General features: G+C 41.2%; 2 protein-coding genes across 5 annotated transcripts; one reads left to right on the forward strand and one right to left on the reverse strand.

Annotated features, from left to right (window-relative positions):
- Window positions 1–3,011: 3,011 nt before the first annotated feature.
- On the reverse strand, window positions 3,012–11,074 carry necap1 (NECAP endocytosis associated 1). The gene is made up of 8 exons (XM_067519679.1): window positions 10,916–11,074; window positions 9,256–9,356; window positions 9,009–9,113; window positions 8,533–8,614; window positions 8,209–8,317; window positions 6,559–6,703; window positions 6,281–6,374; window positions 3,012–5,271 (listed from the first exon to the last, which is right to left on the reverse strand). The coding sequence occupies exons 1-8, from the start codon at window positions 11,053–11,055 to the stop codon at window positions 5,217–5,219; spliced, it is 831 nt and encodes a 276-aa protein (XP_067375780.1). The 5' UTR covers window positions 11,056–11,074; the 3' UTR covers window positions 3,012–5,216.
- On the forward strand, window positions 10,525–21,213 carry epn1b (epsin 1b). Of its 4 annotated transcripts, none has more exons than XM_067519656.1 (11): window positions 10,525–10,542; window positions 12,660–12,810; window positions 12,915–13,023; window positions 13,814–13,969; window positions 14,688–14,816; window positions 15,049–15,169; window positions 15,271–15,446; window positions 15,642–16,815; window positions 17,764–17,910; window positions 18,328–18,489; window positions 18,975–21,213. In XM_067519656.1, exons 2-11 carry the CDS (start codon window positions 12,731–12,733, stop codon window positions 19,538–19,540), a joined length of 2,820 nt encoding a protein of 939 aa, XP_067375757.1. In that variant the 5' UTR covers window positions 10,525–10,542; window positions 12,660–12,730; the 3' UTR covers window positions 19,541–21,213. The 4 variants fall into 4 exon arrangements, with proteins under 4 accessions (XP_067375757.1, XP_067375706.1, XP_067375747.1 ...); XM_067519605.1 differs by lacking the exon at window positions 10,525–10,542 and adding an exon at window positions 11,967–12,110; XM_067519646.1 differs by lacking the exon at window positions 10,525–10,542 and adding an exon at window positions 12,389–12,548.
- Window positions 21,214–23,045: the final 1,832 nt, after the last annotated feature.

A 23,045-nucleotide genomic window follows, 5' to 3' on the forward strand; every position in this document is an offset into this window, starting at 1 on the left:
TTTCAAGCTATTGGGAAAAGACAGGAAGCACAGTACTACAGGTGAGAGGTGAATGAAGGTACAGTTACTGGTTTATAAACTGACGAGGCTGATTGGGACTGAGAACCGGTGAACATGGAGGCAGATTTACTCCCAAACATACAGTTTGTAAATTGCGTCCGGGTGTTTACTGACCCACTCCCTTCACTTCACTGTAGAGTTCAACATGACTGAAATGTTGTACAAATCACCACGTTCTGCAACGTCCAGCTGGTTTTATATAGAAGATAGGACGGACCTTTTTGGGATGTAGTCAGTTTCCTGTCCCACACTGTTTGATTGTTCGATCTACCATCTACCCGATCAACCATTTTCTTAAAATTTAAGAAGCTCATGTTGGGAGAACTGTCCAGAAGTATTCTGACAGTTTCAAACTGGTCATTTAAGCATCGGGACCTTGACATCAGATGATAATTTGATAAAAGTTTGAGTTTGCCTCAAGTGCAAGTTGAGTTGAGCCTCTGGCATCGACCTTTAGGATGAATGCACCCCACTCCTCAGACCTTGTCATTTCTTCCTGTTGTCCAAAATCAAGGCCAACACGTGTGGAAAATGCTACAATGATCCAGAACATGTGACGAAGGTGGTAAATGATTTCTTTCCCAAACTAAAAAAAACAAACAAACAAAAAAAAAGATTTAGTTTGATGGGTGTTTTGGAAAATGAATCCACACCTTGCAAACATCCATTTAGGTCAGTGTTGATTATGAGGAGTAGGGAAAAAGCTTTGTGACAGACAACATAAGCTGGTAACTCTGGTTTCTTAAAGTGAATAGGCTTTTAGATCTCCTCATGTAGTGGTGCTGGCATTGGCATTAGATTATGGAGGAACATGCTTCATTTTTCTAGCACAGGCTGACAGGAAGATTGCAGTGTTGTCTTAGCTGTGTTAAATGTTACCGTTTATTTTGACAATGTGATTTATCTTGGCAGCACTAACAACATACTTTAACAGGGGGAGCTGTGAACCAAGACTCTGCAGAGGGTTTAAATTGTAAATCGGGTGCTGACGAAAGACGAGGGCTTGCTTGCACAATCCTCCCTCTGGTGCCTCAGTCACAACACTGACGTGTATCACTGACGCATATCGTACGTGAAGCATATGTACACATACCATGTTTTAACACACGGAGCCTTGCAAGTGCGTTTTTAACCACAGGCTCGTTTAATCCGATACAGATACACTCTGATCCACTTAAACGCTCTCGTTGAGTTGTGGGTCCAGGTTTAACTGAAAACATAAAAAGTAGAAACGTTGAGACTCCAAGCTTTGACCTCTGAAGCCTCCGTCCCCATCGATACCTAACTGCTTATCCCTAAATCACCACAGCATCTAACATAAACCCGGCAGACCTAAAATAAAGAGATCATCTATGAGGAGGAATTATCTCACCAACCACCCTCAGCCAAAACTCATAAATTAGGCAGCTTGTTAAGGGGAGAATGCTTGATTGCCGGATCACTTTTGGGAAGCAGATCCCAGCGGCCCAGGGGAGAGGGGGCGGGGGGGGGGACGCTGACAGAAAGGCCGTCAGCTATTCTGATCCTGTCCTGACATTTCACTTGATACGTTGAATCAATGCTGTATGTCAGGCTAATGTAACAGTGTGTGTTTATTTGTGTGTGTACATTCTAGACTAAGTGTGTCAGAGAAAGTGAGAAAAGAAAAGGTACAAGTTGACAAGAGGAAAGGTCGTAAATATATTTCTGCTAATAAAAATAACATAACGTCTTTACATACAGTAGCTTTTCTGATGTTGGTTAAAACCTTACAAACCGTTTAGTTATAAGAAAAAAAAAAAGGTTTTTTTTGTTACCTTTGTGGATTTGACAAAGTACAGCTTTATTCCACAAGTCCTGCAACCTCTACGTCCATTTTGCGTCTCCTACCCTTTATTATGACCAACAGGACGATTTAAACTGTTGAAAAGACTGTGCTACCACTGTGCTACCAAAGTGCTTTGGTTGGTGTTAGAGACCATCAGCGTTGACTTCAAACCACTGCTGACAACAGCAGCAACAATCATAATAGTTTCACAATTGAAACTCCAGTCCCCTGTGAGAAAGTCCATGTTGGGAGTTTTCATGTACCCTAACGCAATCCCCATATTTAAACAATCATCATGTTTCACTCCTCTCCAAGAGGACTTTGGATGCAGGCAGATAGAGTTCAGCTGGTGTTGGAGCTTTCAAGCTACACACTGGGTCCTCATTTGGATCTGAACGAGGGGAACAGATGCCCTGTAACAGGTACATGTCGTTACCCAACTGTGACACCATCTGTGGGCGCCGACCAAGGATTCCTCCCTTCACAGCTTCAAGTCAATTGAAAGATTTACTTGTCTAATTTATAAGGTGCTGATGTCCGTAGCTTTGAAAGTGACGCTAAGATTAGATGTGATAACCTAAGCCCTCGCTGAGCATCTAGTCAGCCATATCAGACATACTGACTCTAACGATCGTGAATTTTGCAGCTACCAGAGAAACCAGAATAGTTTTATGTCACGTTTTAGCATAGTTGTTGTTTTTTTACATGAATAATTTGTTAACTAAATAAATGTGTCCATAAATTATTTTTAGACATGCTAAAAGCCACTACTCCAATATAAAACTGATGACATACTGTTGAAGCTCAGCTGTACACACGAAGCTACGATGCCACGCCAGGGCTAAAGTAAATGCTCTGCACTTATATAGCGCTTTCCTGACCATTGGCACTCACACGCCGATGGGGGACGCTGCTATGCAGCTGTCCCACACTCACCGGGAGCAAGCAAGTTGGGGTTCAGGGCCTTGCTCGAGGACAATTGGACATGTGACCGGAGGATTTGGGGATCAAACTAACAACTGTGGGATTGGTGGACGGCCTCTCTTCCACCTGTGCCACAGTCACTAGAAGTCCCCTGTACTAGATTATAAGTAATTTCACAATGTAACTGCTCTTAGTATTTAGAAGAAGACGGACGCCTCCATCCTTTGAAAGGATTTATTGCCGCTTTCTCATTAAATTGGTCATAAATCAAGTGTTAGTCCAGTGATTTTACAGGCAGAGTGGAATGACTGAAAAATGAAACATTTTTATAATTTAACCAGCAATACAAGCAATGTAAACAACACACACACAGTATCAACATATAATCAAATCAGCCCTATATCTTAATGCCTGTTAAAATACAGTTCATGTGATTTGAGCAGAGCAAACAAAAAAATATTTGACAAAGTCCCGTAAACTTTCTAAATTCACAAATCAGCCAAAAGCCTTTTTTTTTCAGCATAAAAAAAAAAAGGAACCAATCATTTGCTGCCATTAAGACATTCATCAGATGAAGTAAAACAATCCTGTTTCCCTCCCCACTACTGCATTCAGTCCTGAAACTCGGGTGATTAAAGAAAAACAGTGCACAAGTTCAGCAAAAGAGCATTTTTAGGTGGATTTTTACAGTCAGGCTGTTTTTGTTCCTAAAGTGTCCAACTATGGTCTTTAACACCGAGTCATGCAGAAAGAAGCAAATGTAATCAATGAGCTACAGATGCACTGGTAAGTGGATTTTCTTAGTTCGATGAACAGCCACACTAGTAAGGAGTTTACTGCATTAGAGTTGTAGCAATCTTCTTATATACATATCAAACTATAATTTTAAGTTCCAAATAAATTCCTCAGATTGTTTTAAATCTGGTGTCAAAACTCATCTGAAAACATTATTACTTACATTCCTCATCTTTTCTAATATAAAGTCTAATGGTTGTTTCACAGACCTTAAAAAAAGCAGGTAAATTGATTACGTGTGCACTGTGATCACTTTCCTTCCACTTTGTTGCAGAAAATCATTTGATTTGAAATTGATTTTAAGACTCAGGTTAGTAAAAACTGCGCATTAAAGTTAGACTAAAGTTTGCTCCTTCCTCTCAGTCCGTTTTCTCCTTAAACAATCCCAGGTGTGATTGAGAGGTTGCAGCAAAACAGCTAGTTTCTAAACACTCAACATTACGTCTTGATGACTGATAATTTATAAAGTAGAATGTGCATCATCATCACGTTAGAGCTTCGCTCTGATGTCAACGATGGGCTTTAAAATGTGACTTCATTATAAAGTGTCCTACATTCTTGCTTTGCAAGTTTTTTGGAACGAGATGTCGTTCCTACAAAAAGGTAAACGTTGGTTCCAAGCATTTAGGTGGTTTTAATTTACTCTCCGCACACAAAGTAGCTCATTTGGTTCCTGAACAAATGCACAGAAAAATTAAGTGTAAAGAGTAAGAACTGCATGTCTGAGTTGGCTGCGGTTTTCAGCACTGCAACAAAAGGAGCCTGCATATAATAAATGGCCAGCAGTACACTCAAATATGATTTTACACTGTAAACACAAATTTGTCAGAGAGGAATGTTAGTGCGCCCCATGTATTACTATGAACATATCTGTGGATCCCACTGTGATAGATTACAGTAGCTTGCCTGATAAAAAGAGTTTTGCATTCACGTTCAGATTTGATGTTATTATCCAATGACAAAAAAAAAAAAAAAAAAACAAACAAAAAAACTAATTCTAAAGGATTAGAAGTTGCATCATTAAATTAATACACGTTATATTTGCATCATTAAGTTTGGATGTGTTTAACAAGGCTGTGCTACTCTACAATTCACAGTGTGAGGATGGGGACGAGCATTTAACACACGGTTCGTCTCAAAAATCAATACGTCAGATTCTTTAGGATTCACACTCAGTGTAGAAAATTAAAGAAATAGCAAAAAGGCCTTTCGTTTGACTACTTGCTGTTCAGGCTGTTGCAGAAAGCACTGGTGCCTGCAGGGGGAGATGTTAGTGACTTTCCAGGTCAAAGTAAAGCTCAGTGAGCCATCTATTGGTTGAAGCAATGCAGACACAGAGAGGAACACCTGCTACTCAGGACGTCACACATAGCCCTTAAATATAATTAGAAATGGCTTGTATTATGTGATGGCTTTGAATATTTAATGCTCGATTTCCTCTCAGGAATATTTGAAAGGTTTGTTCTGAATGAAAGGATGTCATGAGTGGTTTCTGCAGCGCTGTGGTGGTGTTCCATGCCTCTGCTTTGGGATCAGTGTGTTGGAGGAGTTGACTCTCAGTGTGATGCACAGGAAGCTACGGACACGGATGCACGTGAGATGATTACAACCCACCAAACCAGCCGACGGCTCAAAACTGGATCCAGTTTGCAGTGCTCTGTGGTCGTGATGGTGGTGGAATGGAGCTGAAAACAAAATGTTAGGTCATGTTAGGTTTGTTTTGTATTGACATATGGACAATTCTAGCATCCAATTACAAACACTTAACTTTGAAGAAATTACCACATTTAACACACAGTGATATGATGTGAAAATGTCATTTACTTGATGAAGGACTAATGTTTCTCTGTTGCTGTCACGTGTTTTAAATGATACAAAAACTAATTTAAACGTGAAATTGTCTCCAAGATGGACAGTCATAAATGATTGTGGCATATGCGCACCACATTTAAAAACATATTACAATATAAGTACAGAGAAGTAATGTTTATGCAATTTTGTAGTTGGATATTGGTTCAGTTTATATGTGGAAATTCATAGGTTGTTATTGAAGATTTCAGACAAGAGCATTTTTTCTAACTGCACTGTCACAGGGAAGGCTCTTTGTGTTTTGAGTAGAAAAGGACGTGACCCTGTGAACGAAGAACTACAAGTAAGAGGGTGTGGAACTTGAATGGCCAGTGCAACCCCCCCCCCCCGAACTGAAACAGATACTGTCTGTGAGTCAGACCATGAACACGTCATTGCAGGGCCTCACTACAGAAAAAAAGTTTTGGCAACAAGTGACTCAGATCTTGGATTTCAGTTTCATATTTGGTCTAGAATGTGATTCATCTGAATTGTTGTGTCAGAGTGGTCAGAGAAACTTCAGCCAAAGCTAAGCCTGTTTTTTTGTTTGTTTGTTTTTTTTAAAAAGGTAAAAAAAAAAGTTTTCATTGCATACAATTATTATTATTATTTGTGTGGCTCATGTGTTGGTTAAAGCTGCACATTTGGGGAAGTTAACTAATAAGAGATCACATCTGACTAGAATAAAAAAACCAAACAAACATTAAAACTAACTTTATTCTGCATTTAGGCCTGTGATGTAAACTGCCCAATGCTCTTGTGGCTTGTTGGGAACAAAGGTTTGCAGCCAGGTAATACTTTTGGTCCTTAAGTGCCCAACGTATATAAACAGATTCGTTTTCTTACCTTTCAGGAGTGGAGAAGTCTCCCCAAATATCCGAACTGGGGTTTGATTGAACCACTGTGTTGGAGTTACTACTGTCCAGCTCCAACAGGCAGCCTGAAGGAGAAAGACAGAAAAGTAAGTCACTTACAAACTGGCACAGATTTCAGCGATTAACAGAGGAATTAAGAAAATAGGTCGCTGTGTTAGGTTAGTGCTAAACAAGTTCAATTCTAAAAATCACCATATGATTAGGTCTAAGCAGAGCATGATGCAGATTTAGCATCTGAGTGCCATTTACCTGTTGCTGTGCCTGTCTGGGGCACTATGTTGTGATTGGATGAGCTGGATGAAGGGGGAGGGGCTATCTTTCCTCCAGGTGGTGGTGGGAGGAGTCCAAACCCACCTGAGCCTTGAGGGCGGGGCTTATCCCTCTTTTTACCTTGCTGAAATCAATAATATTGCGGAAGCCAGTATTATTTACACAATTCAAAGTGTGTCACATCACCACCAAAAGCAAACTGATCAACATTATAAAATCAAAGTTAACTTTGATTTAGGGGGCTTTAAAATTAGCTTCACTACAACACCCTCTGCCCTTAGACAATCAAATCGGATAAGGAAAAGAAGAAAAATCTGACAAAAACCGGCAGACAGTCTTCTTGCAGCCGTATTAAAGCTTCAAAAGAAACAAAGACATAAACAGAAGCTGTGCTCATCTGGTAAGATTATCTTGTTGAACCAAATGTGTAAGTGGCAAACTTGTTTGTAACAGAGCTAACTTCCAAAAATTATCCAAATGTCAATACAAAAAAAAAAAAAAAAAATCCCTTTGGCCATTTGCTTTGTCTTTTTTTTACAGAGGGAACCGGGGAGATGATTTTAAAACTCATTAATTGGTGTGTTGGTGCAATGACTCTGGTTTCTATATTCGGAATTAGCTGCAGTCTTGAGGTGGTCTGGTCTGTAACCCAGTTTTCTGGAGATGGACAGGTTTTTAGAGCCTACTTGAAATATGAATTCTTTAATATATATTCATGGATCTAGTCTATGAAGTGATAGAAAGTTATTCTAGTTATGGCACTAATATTTTTTTCAAAGTTGAGAATAACATCAACAGTGACACCAAGGTTCCTGGCCTGCCCCTGAACTCCAGAGAGAGTGAACCCAAATGTGAATATACAGCCTGCCTCCATTTTGGATTACCTACAATTGATATTTCTGCTTTATTATCTCTGAGCTGTAAGGTGTTTTTAGTTAGTTGTTCCAGTCATCCATCCACTATTATACTCAGAAGAAATCAGATAGATGTAATTATCATAATAAGATCAGTTTCCTCCTTTCAGATGGGGAAATTCAATGCAGATTTCCAGCGAGTTGGAATTATATTATAAGCTACAGTAAGATTAAAAATAGGGGTCAGAGGTTGGGCAAAAAAAGCTTTTACTCTTTGTGAACCTCTGTAACAAGAAAAGGTTGTAGGCTGAAGGAGTTTTTTTTACTCCAATACTATGGGAAATTTCCTGGTTTTACCATAAAAGAATTAGAACTACTCTCAAACTAAGAGCCTGATGATATGAAATATGCATTAAAGCAATTTAAGATATACATCTCATCCATAAGGATGCGAGAGAGAGAAATTTGTCACAGTTGTCCAAAATGTCTTTGGATCATAACCACAACTTCTTGTGGTTTCAAATCAGTGCTGTCCAGCGTTTTCTGAGTTTGAGACTGAAGTGCAGCCAGTCAGACTCCAGTTTAGTTTTCCCTTGCATTAGCCCGAGCAACATCTCTTTTTTTAATTAGACAAGCAGCCTGATAAAGTCATGGGTCAAGTATGATTTATTAAAACTCTGGACTAAGGGGTTTATTTTTCCTTTCGCCATTTAGTTTGAAATGTTTTCAAAATGTAGTAAAATGACACACTGATGTTTGATTCACTGCTTCTTACCCCTATGTTGAGCGTGATTGTCTGTCCCTCTTTAAAACCCAAGTCCAGCTTCGGCCCCAAATCCCCCGGCTGGCCACCTTTACTGAGCTCATCCTCCTGTTTCACCCATCTGCAGGACACAGACATGCAGACCATCAGCACTGATACACAAAAAACATCTCAGCAGTTTTCAGATGCAGCTTTCCATCTTGTTTTGGCACAGGCTGCTTATAGGTAACTGGATCTTACAGGTAAATGTCAACATGCACACGTGACTTTACTTCTTTTTAACCAGGCTGAGATTTTGGTCTTTTCACAGTTTGACTCCAGTCATCCAGCTCTTACTTGAAATGGTCCTGCAAAGCCACGTTGAAATCAAAGGCGTCCCCTCTGTCCCCAAATCCAACCCCTATGAAAGCACTGCGACCTGCCGAGCAGAAAGAAGAGGACAGGGACTTGACATGAACATCAGAGGGGATTTTAACGGACGAGCCAAATACAAGTTGTAAATGGTAAATGTTCTGCATTTATATAGCACTTTTCTACCTATTGGTACTCAAAGCACTTTACACTGCTTCTTATTTACACTCACAATCACACACACATTCATACACCGATGGGGGAGCTGCTATGCAGCTGGCCAACACTCACCGGGAGCAACTAAGTTGGGGTTCAGTGTCTTGCTCAAGGACACTTCGACATGTGACTTGAGGATTGAACCAACAACTGTGAGATTGGTGGACAACCGCTCTACCTTCATGCGCCACAGTCGCTCACAAAACCATTCGGGCACAAAACAACGGTAACATCTGCATCCGCACCGTTATCGTCCTGTATCCGCAGAACAAAATATCGGCTGGAGTCGGTGACTGTTTCTACTGCAACACTGGGATACTCCTTAATGGGCGCCTGGGCAAACAGCTCCCCTGCAGGACCAGAGGGCACAGGAAACAAGTGAGTGAACCAAGTTTGGAAAAACAACTGCAGTGTGTGGAAGCTGTGCTGATGTTCTGTTCATGTAAAAGAAAGTATCACTTAACAGAGCTTATATAAATAACGCGAGCATACCTGAGACTTTGTCCTCCAGTTTGATATATGCCACTTTGCCCTTGGCTGTGACCCTCATTCGACCAGACCAGTCTGGAGCATCCAGCTTCCAGTCAGCTGCCCTGTGGACACATTTTTATAAACTGAAGCTGCTTGGTTGCACTTGTTGTTGATAGAGGGTTTTCCACTACTCAACTCTCATCTAGGTTTGGTGTGTCCCACATTGCCCTGCTTCATTTCACTCTTTAGCGTATAAGCACCTTTACAGGCTGGACTCTGTCAGAGCGGTCATTGTTTATTTATACCTTAACACGGTCACAAGTTTTCACCCTCATCCGCTTTAACCTGTATGAAACATTTCGGCCATGAGCAGGTGCACAGTGGGAGTACACAGAACCATCCACTGGGTTGACCTGGTTTAAATCAGGTGCAAAAGACAAAAAAAAAAAAAAAAAAAAAAAGTCTGATCCCATAGCCAAAACAGCTTCTTCACATTATTTGTGTGCAAGGATATTATTAGATTAGATAACGTGCTTCCATCTAAGCCTACTGTTTGCTCAGGCTGCCTTTGGTTTGAGGGATTTTGTTTAAAGATTAGAAATTATTTAATAGACATGTACAAAAATTTAATGTGGAGCAGGGAAAATACAGTAGGGATGTAATCAAGGATGATGATGATGATTTCCCTCCTTCCTTAGATACTGCTCACATTAGCACACATTAGTTGATGTGGAGGCTTTTGGCAGGATGGCAAATTAAGGTTTCTGCCCATATCTTTAAAAAAACCATACAACAGACATTAAAAAGTCAAAAGGTTTGGAGACACTTTCCCACAAAACTAAAAAGCACTTTGCACTGCTTTGCAGTGTTTGATACCCGTTTTAATCAGCATTTATAAGCGGCAGCAGGTGCTGCAGATGGTACCGTGAGCAGTCAACGGACAGTTCGGTTACGAAGCGTCACCTCTTACAGGTGTTCGACCCACGTGAGGGTAATTTTCTCACCTCCACAAGAGGCAGCAATGTCGGCAGTAAGAGTCGTACGTGCCGTCTACTCTACGCTTGGTGTTGCATTTTGGGATACTTTAAGTGAACTATATAGTGGATGGATTTACGCACTGAAGTTACAGTCACATACTGAGTACTAGTTTCAATTACTGTGAGTATTTAAACAGCTGCAGTATAAAAACTGTGACAGCAGAGAAAAGGAGACAAATCGTGACCAGTTTGGGTCACAACAACTCCCCCACCCCCCACCCGGTAGATCCGCCCCTGGACTGCAGCCTGAAATGCGTCAGTAACCACCAAGGTGGGTCTAAAGTTTTAATAGAACCTGAAATACCCGGTGTCAAGTCTGAAAAGCCTCATCACTCAGCATTTTAACACAGTGTACCAAGAAAACACCCAGGTAGCTCCAGGAGCAGCGGGATTGTCTCGGCTAATCGCCCGTATCGAACACTGATTTCCCCGTCACGTCTTTGACAGCTCCGCTCCTCAGTTTCATACACACAGCCGCGCAGAAACACGCCTTTCGGACGGATGCACGTATTTGAAAGCCCGGTGATTCGCCGTGGATCCCAGCGTCTTTTGACAGCGAGCAGAGAAAGAGAAAAAAGCCGCCACTCGGCGACACCAAGCACCGTTAACCCACATTTAACGGCCACCGGCGCGTCTTTCTTTACCTGTATGCGCGGTTGGAAGCTCGTGGCGGGATGCGGTAAACGTTGACATCGGGTTTAACGCACAGCACCGACTCGTACTCGCCCTCGGCCGCCATCTTGATTCCACTGATGTTGATATAGGAGCTGTGACTGTGACTCATTTATTCGGTTGTTTTCTGAGGGGGCTTCTCTCGGGGGGGGGGTCGCACTGACGCTTACACATTAACTTACAATGAAGTGTTATTACCGCTCATTAAACTGCGTGATATTTATATCAGGTGTATATTGATGTGATTGATTTCCTAATTTCAAATACAAAAAAAATGCACGACTGTTGAAATAAATAATAAATAAATAAATAACATTGATCGTGACGAGGCGTGTGTTTGTTGAAGGTGTTGCCAGCTTGGCCTTTTTTTCCGCTGAAATGTTCACCTTTTCTTTATTCTTGGCAACTAAGTTACTTTGACTCATTATTAGATTCATTGTAACTTACACCTTTCACTTATATCATCATTATTTATACAAGACATAACAAAAAACATGTGCTTCCTAACCTGCCTAATATTTAGCATGCTTTTAAGTTTTATCATTGTCAAAGCCATTTGTTACCTGGTGGGTTTCAACCAATGTTGTGTTTGAATGGACCAGAAAGTTAGACCTACCACAGTCTCCAATGTTTCTACATGATGAATCAAGAAGTCCTAGTAAGAAGTATAAATGTTAATATCATGTGTATATTTACGGAAAAAGTTTAGCTCAGAATGTGAAAAGAATTTAAAGCCTAACAGGTTCACATTTATTATTATTATTATTATTAATATTATTATTATTGTTGTTGTTGTTGTTAATACACTGGATCCACCAGATAATAAGATTTTTAGTGATGGGTAAGTGATAGAGAATCACATCAGGAAAAGTTGCTGATAAAATCTTTTCAAATTAAATTATTTAAAACACTAACTTTTAGTGCTAAAAGTACTAACTTTTGCTTATGTCTGTAACTGAATACATGGCAAGATATATTATACTTCGTGTTTCTTAGAAGTTCACATCTCTTCGTTCCAAAAACACGATTTTTTTATACCACGATCGTTTGGTGAGACCACGCTCCATAGTCAGATCTGGCAACACAGCTAGCAGGTACAGAGCAGTGCGGAAGCGGAAACTGTCGCGTCGTGTCGTCCCCTCGAAGATTCCCGAAGACTCGCTCACGGTTAGTGCTGTAAATCCGCATACATACAGAATGAAATAACTCGTGGTGGAGGGAGCATGGTTGTGGACTTGAAGCAGCGGCTGTTTGGTGGGGGTCAACACGTCCTTTGGTTGCTAAGTTATGATAGTGAAGCTAGCTCCTGCTCGTTTGACAGCAGCGCTTGGCTGTTAGCCATATTGACGGCTGCTGTTAACCGTCTTCAGTCGCTCTCCGAGGTCCTGAAAACACAAAGCCTGATCTCTGACGGATACAGTACGCACGAGTGTGTCGATTTATGGGTGATTTGGGCTTTAGCAATCAATTGTGCGCTTGTATTTTCGCTCACCAGCCTCAAAAGGCTGACTGCTAACTAGCTTGTAGCTTAGCCAAACGGCTAACCTTACATGGAGGACCCGTGTGGAAAGCAAACACAATGGCACGACGTGTCATTCGCAGCAGGTGTATGCACCTGTTTAGCCATCATTGCAGTCACACACACTTAACTGATTGTTTGCAGTTGACCTTCAGCTCCACAGTTTACCTCAGCTCTTTTAAATGTTCACTCTGCAGCTGTGGGATCTGGTTTCTAGCATCCTGAGACAAGCCAATGCAGTCCAGGAGACGAGGGACCGGCAAGATGAATGCTCACTGAGCCAACAATTGCACACAAGCGAGCGACATACAAATTAGACTCTGACAGTGCAACCACACTTTACAAAAGGTATGAGGGCGTTTGATTTGTTCATTTGTGCATCAATACTGGTTCAGTTCTGTGTGCCAGCTCTTTGAGTCGGCAGGATTGTTGACAAGTATTCTGTAAATCAGATCCCGGTGGTTTGATTCCCCACCCCACGCTCCAGATAACATGACATCCTCTATGCTGCGCCGACAGCTGAAGAACCTGGTCCAGAACTACTCGGAGGCCGAGGTCAAGGTGAGAGAAACTTCCAGTGATAGACTGTTTACTATTACCTTAATCGGTAAATGAAACGTTGTTTTGTTCTATTTTCTTAAGGTCATGGTGACTATTTAAGTATTTCGGGGCATTTCTGCCTTTAGTCGATATGATAATTAAGAAATAAATACATTGTGTAGCTGTATTGTGCATATGGCAATTTTGGAAACACAGATGTCTTGAATTGCTGTCTGCTCAACACAAATTTTATGAAAGGAGGGAAAAAACAGACGCAGTGCGATACTGTCATCTCAGTTAAGGATGAGTGACATAGATGTAAAACTATATCATAATTTTTTTGTAGTATGTTTTGTAGTAGCATCATTTTTCTTTTTTTTTTGTCTTTCGGTTTATCCCGTGAGTTCAGTGTCGCCACAGCGGATCATTGTCCGCATGTTGATTTGGCACAGTTTTTACGCCGGATGCACTTCCTGACGCAACCCTCCGGGACCGGGGATCGAACCACTGACCCCGAGGTCCCTGGACGACTGCCTTACCAACTGAGCTACACTCACCCCCCTTTTTGTAAAAACATCATAAATGCCAATATTAAAGTAGCGCATCATCTTGCCCAGTGGTCACAGCATACAGGATTGAGAGTTGTGTAAAGACAAGCAGTGATTTGAATGAGATACGGCACAGCCCAATGCTCAGTGTCCAGTTAACCGCTTTTTTCAAAAGCTTTCATCTCTAACTTTCAGGCCACCACCACTGTATAGTTCCTGTAGTTGTACTAAACACTGCTCACTTTGCTGCTGTAATTTTGCAGGTGAGAGAGGCAACCTCTAATGACCCATGGGGCCCATCCAGCTCTCAAATGGCTGACATCTCTGATCTGACCTACAATGTGGTCGCCTGCAATGAGATTATGACGATGCTTTGGAAACGCCTGAAAGATGACAAGAACTGGAGACACATCCACAAGGTGAAAAATAACAGTAAAGAACATCAGCATCCCCCCAGTTAGGGCATTCAGACCACCATCACACTGCCATTATTGCGGGTGTAACTCTAAATAGTGAACAACACCCATCATCTACCTCTTGCTATTAGTTTGCATTACATTGGCTACATGGAAACAGAACAATACAGGTCTTTGTTTGTACTAAATACAACAATTATTGCCTGAACAATCTGATCTCATGTTTATACAATCTTGTTTCTTGTGCAAACATTAGGAAATGCTAGAACAAATGTTTTAGTGTTAGCACATCAAATTCTAAGAGCCCAGTATCAGGCTACTGTAATACAGTTGCCATAGCAATCAGTTTAAATGTTTTGATTTAGAGTTAATTGGTAGTAGTTTAAACTATCACAGCGGATGGAATTTATTTGCAGTTACTACAGATTAAGTGAAATCTTACCCTTTTCTGTTAAATGATCTCATTTATCTGGTACTACAACAATTCAGTAACATAACAGAGCTTTCTAAGTTCAACATGTTTGTGCTTTGCAGCTTTTGCATATTGTTTGTGTTTCATAACCCACTTTGTAGCTTTAAACAGATTTCTGTTTTGTTCCTTCAATTGTTTTTGCTTATAAATTTCTAATAAACTATTTGTTTATTGTTGTTCCTAGCTTAGTACAGTAGCAGTTTCCTTTTTCACAAAAACTTGTGTAATGTTATGCTTTATTCATACCAGTCTCTAACATTGCTGGAGTACCTGTTGAAAACCGGTGATGATCGAGTGCTTCTGAAAATGAAGGATAACATCTACATCGTCAAAGCCCTAACAGAGTACCGCTTTGTAGAAAAGGATGGCAAAGATCAGGTGATGCATGCATCCTGACGATGCACACACTAAGCAAACAATACCATCCATTAAAATAATTGCATGCCGTGCATTAAGGATTTCCAATACTGACACTGTAATATTCATAATATTATATGGCTTCAAACCTACTCTAAGCCAGGATTGAAGTGGAGTTTTTGGAGGCTGAGATAGGATTTTGCCCAAATGGTCAGAGCCATATGAAATTCTAACATAAGCTCATTTATTCCAGGGTGCGAATGTGAGGGAGAAGGCCAAGGTTGTGCTTGTTCTTATGGAGGATGATGACAAACTAAAAGAAGAAAGGGACCTTGCCCGCATAACAAGAGAGAAAACCTCAAAAAGTTCTGCTGGTGAGCCCCTCAGTGTCACTGCTAAGTGTGTTAGGATTGTCTCTTTACTTGACTGTATCTCTCCCACAGACCACATTCTGCTTTTTCTCCCTTGTAACCAGCCTCATCCTCGGACGTCGTCAAGGATACTAACTACAAGCCATGCTATGTTCCTGGAGCGACGGGGCTTCCATCCATAGATAACATACCCTCGGTGGCTGACTTGACTGCTTCCTTTGCCGCTCGCAAAGAGGAGCGGCTTAGACAGGAAGCTGAAAAGAAAGAAGCGGAGAGGAGGGTGAGCGTGTATAGTGTTCAGCTGTTTAAAAATCAGCATAATTGCATCAATATTGAACCAATATAAGTTCAGTCGAGGGCTACAACACCACAAACCGTAACCTCAAAAGCAACCGTAGAATTATATCAATATCCCTTTGAATGTTTGAATGTTGAGTGTTTTTACTTTTTTAACTTTGCAATTATAATATATTAGGCCAAGATGACTGAAGATGAGTTGAAGTGGGAGGATGCCGGCAAAGGCAATGGCATAAAAGATAGTCCTTGGGGAGGACTGAAGGAAGAGAAGGATGTGAAACCAGACCCATGGGGAGCACCCAAAGAACCTATAGAGGCAACAGATTCATGGGGTACGCCCTCAAGACCTGACACAACAGAGACAGCAGCTAGCAGTGATCCTTGGGGGGATGCATCTAAAACTGATGAAGATTCATTTTCGGCACCAAAAACGCACGCAGATCCATTTGCAGCACCAAAAACAGATGAAGATCCATTTGCCGCACCAAAGAATGGAGGGGATCCTTTTGCAGCACCAAAAGATGAACCTGATCCATTTAGTGCAACACAAGATGACCGTTTTAATACGTCAAAAGACAGTTCAGACCCCTTCAGTGCACCAAAAGACAAGGAGGATCCATTTTCTGCTCCTAAAGATAAACCAGATCCCTTCAGTTCATCCACTAATGATCCATTTATTACACCTAAAGATGACCCATTCAGTACCTCCAAAAATGATCCATTCAGTACCCCAAAGGAGGATCCTTTTTTTGCTCCAAAGGGTGATCCATTCAACAGCGCAAAGGAGGATCCGTTCAACAGCCCAAAGGAGGATCCGTTCAACACCTTAAACGATTATCCTTTCGCAGCACCAGCATCAACACCCCCAAAAGAAGACCCCTTTGCAGTACCAGCCTCAACAAAGGATGATCCCTTCACTGATGCCACATCACCAACTAAAAATGACCCTTTCTCTTTATCGTCTAAACCTACCCGAGATGACCCTTTTGCTGCACCAAGATCCCAGAAAAAGGATCCTTTCTCTGCACCCACAAAAGATGACCCCTTCACTGCACCAACCACACCGCCTAAAAATGACACATTTGCAGTGCTATCCAGTCCACCACAAGATACCTCAGGTCCCTTTAGTGCCCCACCTGTGAGCTTACCTCAAGCTGGGGCAGATGCATGGGAAGCCCCTGCCACATCTCCACCCGCCGCTGATTCGGATCCCTGGGAGATAACACCAGCTCTAAAAGAAGCAAAGAGTGACGATCCCTGGGGGAATGGGGCAAGCGCTTCCTCAGCTGTTGATAACACTGATCCATTTGGGGATACATCCAAACTTGACAATGACCCATGGGGAGCACCAGGTAAGAAACAATAAATGCTTGAGCATGTGGATTCATCTTTGAAACAAACCCCTCTGATTAAAAATATTCCAACTTCAGCATTTTTTCAATGCGTATACTTAACAGTGATGCTAGAAAGTTTAAATTAGACATTTTTAAATACCAGAATCAATTTCTGCATAAAAGTTACCTAAAATGTAATCAGATCAGACAGAAGTTCTAGAACTAGGTAAAAGAAATGGAGTTAAACAAATCAGACCAATAAATTACACTTCAGTTATTTATTGTGGAACCATATCCAATGCTAAATTATTGTTTGTTTGCCAGAGAGTGGATATTAACTTGATCAAGGACCGTTTATAAAAGTGCCCCAGATCAAATTTGGAAAATGTCTGGGTTGTTGTTTTAGTTATCCCTCCATGATCTCAGTTGCCTGGGGACAAAAACATTGAATTTGGGCCACATTTACATTACAGGCTAAAGTCTGACCTTGACAGCACTGGTTTGTAGAAATGTGTCACGACTTAAAGTAAGGAGATTTTGAAGATCCTTAGAAGAAGAGGAGTCGTTGATGCTCATTGGCCTGGTAAAGGTTAGAAAAGAATTTCCGAAGAGTTTGGGCTCCACTTTGGGGCAGAACTTGTACAAATGGAGAACATCAACAAACCTGTTTCTCTGATCATGAACAAAGTGTGCAATAGTTCAAGGTCTGGCAGAACCACAGGGCAACGTCTTTGAAAGTACCAACCAGAATGATGCAGGTGATGCAGGTTGTCTTTGGCAACAACCAAAAGTCCTAAGTCATACTGATGCAGGAACAGAGCAAAATTTTAAGGACTCATAAGCTCACAGAGTAAGATCGAGGAGGCAATTTGCATCTAACACCACTGACCTTTGTATGTTTGTTTAATATGCAACAAGCAAGGATGTTTTTTCACTGCAATAAAAAAAGCCTACTTCTCAATTTAGCTGCAGCTCCAGTTAGTGCAGATGACATGTGGGGTGCACCTGCTCCACCCTCAGACTCCTCCCCATGTAACGACCCCTTCGGAGATGGCGTTTCTAAAGCCAGTGATCCCTGGGGTGCACCGTGCTCTAAAGCGAGCAATGGCACAGGTACAGTAAACTGCACTCTGCACTATAATGCATCAATTGATTGTGAGAGCTAAAGATCACTTTACGCTTTGCGCTGAGCCATTACATGCGTCACTAATAAAAATCAATGAAAAAGTCAGTGGTCTCGGGTTAGTGCTTGTTTGTAATCAATAGAACCCTGAGAGTGCTGACTGTAAAAACTAAATCATCATCCCTTCGCCTGTGTTGGTGCCTTTATGCATATTTCTTTTCTTGTGTACATTCAAAGGTCATTTCCATCATTTCTTTCAGTTTCACCTCCATTTTCCCATCTGTCAGCAGTTGCCTAGCAACCCTAATAAACTAACCTTCTTATTCGCTTTGCTCTCTCTTCCTCCCTTACCTGTCCCCAAAAGAAAACACCTTTTAGAGTAGAATTAGACCTTTATTTTATTACAGGAAAGCAAACAGCGCAGGAAGAGGAGATGTGCAGAAAGGCCACTTTGTTCTTGGGCTCTACGGGGGCGTCGCTGGTGGACTTGGACGATCTATTTTCCTCCAACCCCAAACCTAAGCAGTGCCCCCTCACCAGCGCGCCTGCCGTCCAGGCACAAGCCATCGGTAAGGACGGAAAAAGTGCATCACTCTGGGTGAAAACTACTGTATTTTACAAAGGCTTCACATGGAATCATTTGTTATGCGTTTGAGTCCAATGGATGCATGAGCAACCTTAAAGACTGACAAATCCTTGAGACACTAAACGTCATTCCACTGCTGTTCAGCTGAAGCCTTCAGTCCAGAGGTTAGAGAGAGGGGGGTGGAAACAGTATGACTGACAAATATTCATCAGTAGGTTTGTGTGGAAAATCTTGTAATGTTTAGTCTCACCAATCCTCCTCCTCCCCAGTAGTGTCTAGATGTTTTGTTGGTGTGTGTGTGACGATTCGTGACCTGCTTAGAGACTAGTAGATATTAACCAGCAGATGTATAACTATTCTCACCCCTCTCTCTTCTCTGCTTTGGTGCGTTTCCTCTTTACTGGAATACAAACTGTATATTCCTCCCTCCATCTCTCCATTCTCTTGTTGCTCCTCCTAATTTCCCAGGCACATTCAAAGCCAGGGGCATAACATCTGGCCCTATGATCAGATCAGGGACTGTTGCTGGGGTGTCACTGCCTGAAACATCAGCCCTACTCAGCGATCCTTTCTGTTCCACAATGTCCACCACCTATGGCACACCATCACCCATGTTTGGAGCTGCTAGTACTTCCACAAACCCCCCCCGCTTTCAGCTACCAGCCCCTACGATGGGAGGGTTAAATATGTTTCCAGCAGTTCAGATGGCCCCTCTGTTTTCAGGAACTGGAATTGGACAATCTGTTTGTTTTGGTGAGAGTCCACAAATGGGACTTAATGTGAAATCCCCTAGTGGAGGAGCAAAAATAGTGCAGTCTGGACCTCTGATCGGAAATCCTATAGCAAATCCTCTTTTAGCAGGAACAGGAATGGCTCAGCCCACTTTTTTTGGAGGGAATCCCCAAGCAGGAGTGGCTCACGTGGGCGGTTCCACTGCTCAGGCTGCAGGTGGAGTCCCCTTACAGCTGCAGTTGGTCTCGGCCAGTGGGTCAAATGGGACAGCGAAAAAAAGTAACAATCCATTCCTGCTCTGATGTGTGATCTCTTGATCAAATGGTTGTTCGAGGTGCATGTTTGGGCAGACAAGTAGTTTCACATGTTTTAGCCCTGAAGGTGAGTATTTACTTCTGATTGCAAGCCATACTCCAACAGGTGGCTCCATACCAGGTAGCCACTGAGACCTCTTATCTTCATTATGTTATGATAAGCCAAGTATTGACAAATAGTGAGTTTTTCAGATGCCTTCTTTTGTTCGACCACCAGCTCGGAGCCCAAAGATGTTCCGTTTATTATTGATTACAATTTAGAAAAGCATCAGCTCCGCATCTGAGGACCAAGCAACAGCATAATGTGTCATAATTCAGAACTTAATGATCAAAGTTGGTGCAGATTAACTGTAGTGCTTAAACAAATTCTTCTCTTGAAATTGATCTGGGATTCAACGATCGAGTTACCTTTGACAATAAAGCAAACAAGTGGCAAACAAGAAGCAAATACCTTTAAGGGCAAACACATGTGAAAATCACATGATGATCCTCCCTATTTGTCCTTTAGATCTACACGTATTCAGCTATCACACATGGTTTAAATGTCTGCAGCATAATATATGTATATATACATAAACACAAACTATATGTCAGGTTGTGGTTTTCCTATTTGAAACAAATCAGTTGGAGCAGCCGGGTCATTATTTTGATGCACACGTCCGACAAACCTGCGTGCGCCAGTGTGGAAATGGTAAAGATTTACTTGAGCTGTATGATTCTTTAAGCAGACGTGTAAAACAAAGAGTTGCTATGTCACATTTGGTGTTTATACAAGGCAGGAGTGTGTGTGTGTGTGTGTGTGTGTGTGTGTGTGTGTGTGTGCAGTAAATATTGTGCTAATGTAAATATTGGAAGTTATGACAGATAAATACATTGTATATCAGAGTGTTACAACCATGAATAACTATTTATTTGTCTATTTATTGATTAACGTATTGCTCGAATATTTATTGATGCAACTCCAAAAAAAGCCAACTGCAGGTTAAACTGATATTATTCCAGTGTCATTATCATACGGGTTCACCTGGTGGTGGTGATCACGTGATGTCCCGTGTGATTGGCCGCATTTTCACTCAACCACTGGTGGCTTTATCTTCCCTGTGCGGTTGTTTTGGATTCCCCATGTAACTAAGCAGTTATTCTCCGTGTCTCCTGATGTAAGACAGGAAGCAGAAAATGCGTCGAAGCTGTCTGAGCAGCTCCTCCTCTCTGCATGTGTAAGTACCTGCCTCACATCCATTAGGTGTGTGAGTGACCACTGAAATATTAGTGCCCTCTCCCTCCTTTTTCTTTATGGGGGCTCTGCAGACAGCTGCCGAGGTTGATGTGTGAGAGGTTTTCGATTAACTGAGATCAGGGTTCAGTAAATCAAAGCCGCCCTAAACACAGAAAGGATGAATCACTTTGGGGACGTGGCGTAGTTTGGAATTGTTCGTTTTTTGTTTCACGGGGCTGTGTGTCGCTCATGTTGACTCCTTTTCGTATGAATGTTGGTGGGAAAATGACAGTTAAAAAAAAAAAAAAAAAAAGTTTAGGATTATTATAGTAAATTTAATTTTGTATGAAATTAATTTATTTTGCTCTGTATTTCAGTATAAAGCTGTGTTGTGTGACAAACCGTGACAGTACATTTGAGAAATAAAAGGATATATAGTAAGTGACACGTTCCAATTGTGTTTCTTTTATTAAGCATTGTGGTGATACATTCCTGTGCAACGTGGCTTCTTGAAACAACGGGTCTTTTTGATACACGGGTGATTTCTCACATCAATGTTTCACATTTCATCTTAAAAACTGTCACCACAAGAAGGCCACACATTCACTCTTATCCACGACACCCCACTCTTTCAAACCAAACCAACGGTTTCTCTGTTATTTAAATATTGAAAATGTATTCAAATATTGATATTCAATATATATAATTATTATTTTTTTAGCAGTGTGGTTACCTCAGTAGCATCTTACCACAATGACCAGTTGTTTAATAGTATTTATTTCTATCAGATAAAAGTATCTGTTATTGTTAATTGTTGTTAATATCTGTTTTATTCTCTGCAAGTTTTCACTTTCTTTGTCTTTTGACTCTGTGTGAGCATTATATGTGTCACAGGTGTTGCTGTTGGCTTCTGCTTCTGTCATGATGACACCATCTTGTGGTGAAATATATAATAATAAACCTTTTTAAAGGTGCAGGACTCCAGAAAATCAAAGAGATAACAGCTAAAGTTTTCAATTAAACAATTAGTAATTGTTATAGACAACCACCTCACTAATTGACATTTTAAACATCTGCTCCGTGTCCCATAAATTGCCAATAAAAAAAAAAAAATCTGAAATATAATTGCTTTGTTTCCACACGCTTAAGGCCTTGTGAGCACAGGTGACACTTCCCTTTCACACTGTACATCTGTCCTGACTGAATATTTTTACTGAGAGATTGTTTTGCATATTTTGGCTTTTTAATTGACTTTCCTCATAACACAAGATTTGTCAGGGTTTCAGCATTATACATGTTAAACAGAATGAGAAAACCACACGATGGCGCCATAATGACAAAAGGAAAGAAGATCAAGTGCACATTGTTCTGTATGAAACTCCCAACTGTGCGTCATTGTTCCTTCTATGCAGCGTTTGACACCACAAATCACTTTGCACATTCGACAGCCGTTAGGGATAATGTGTAGCTGGTGGTTTATGGGCGCCGAGCTGAAGCAGGAAAGTTGAAGAAAAAGATTTATAAGTAACATGTCACTCACTGCCATCACAACAAGTCTGTGATACATTTTGCTTCCTCTTGACCCTGTGCGTTCATGTCTAAATTCTGTATTTGAGCATTTATTCATTCATTAATCTTGTGATTAATGTAGGGGTGGGGGCGGGCAGGATTGACAGCTGAGCCGGATCAAGGTCTCCCCATTCATGGACAGACAGGGCTTAGTTTCTAAAAACTGCGGAGGGAGATTGGGAATGTGACAGTCAATCAGCATCAGTTACATTAGGACACGATGGTCAGTTGAGGCCATGTGTGGCCTTTTGTTTCACAGGCAGAACTGATTACATTTACAATGATTTACATGATGCACACATAAAATGCATACAAACATGTATTATACATTAAGTGAAGAACACATTAAAGCATCAATAATAAAATGTTTATTATAGTGAGAATGTTCTTTCAGCTATAGACTATACAACCTGTATCAACCGTAGTTGTGTTTTCAGTTTGTGCGTCCTCTTTCTGTGAACATGATACTAAGAAAAACCTTGACAAAAATTTCCGGCTCGGACCTAAAATAGAGGACGAACTGATTGGATTTTGGTGGTCAAAGGTCACTGTGAACTCGTGCCTGTCCCATTCTTATCCACAGTAAATTTCAGAAATACACACCCGGCTCCACTTGGCTCATGGATGAACTGATTAGAATATGAGTTTGGACAGACCACTTTGTAAAGTTAACATTAAACAACAAGTAGTTTTGAGATCTCAGATCAT

Source organism: Channa argus, chromosome 1, assembly GCF_033026475.1.
Source record: "Channa argus isolate prfri chromosome 1, Channa argus male v1.0, whole genome shotgun sequence".
Taxonomy (NCBI): domain Eukaryota; kingdom Metazoa; phylum Chordata; class Actinopteri; order Anabantiformes; family Channidae; genus Channa; species Channa argus.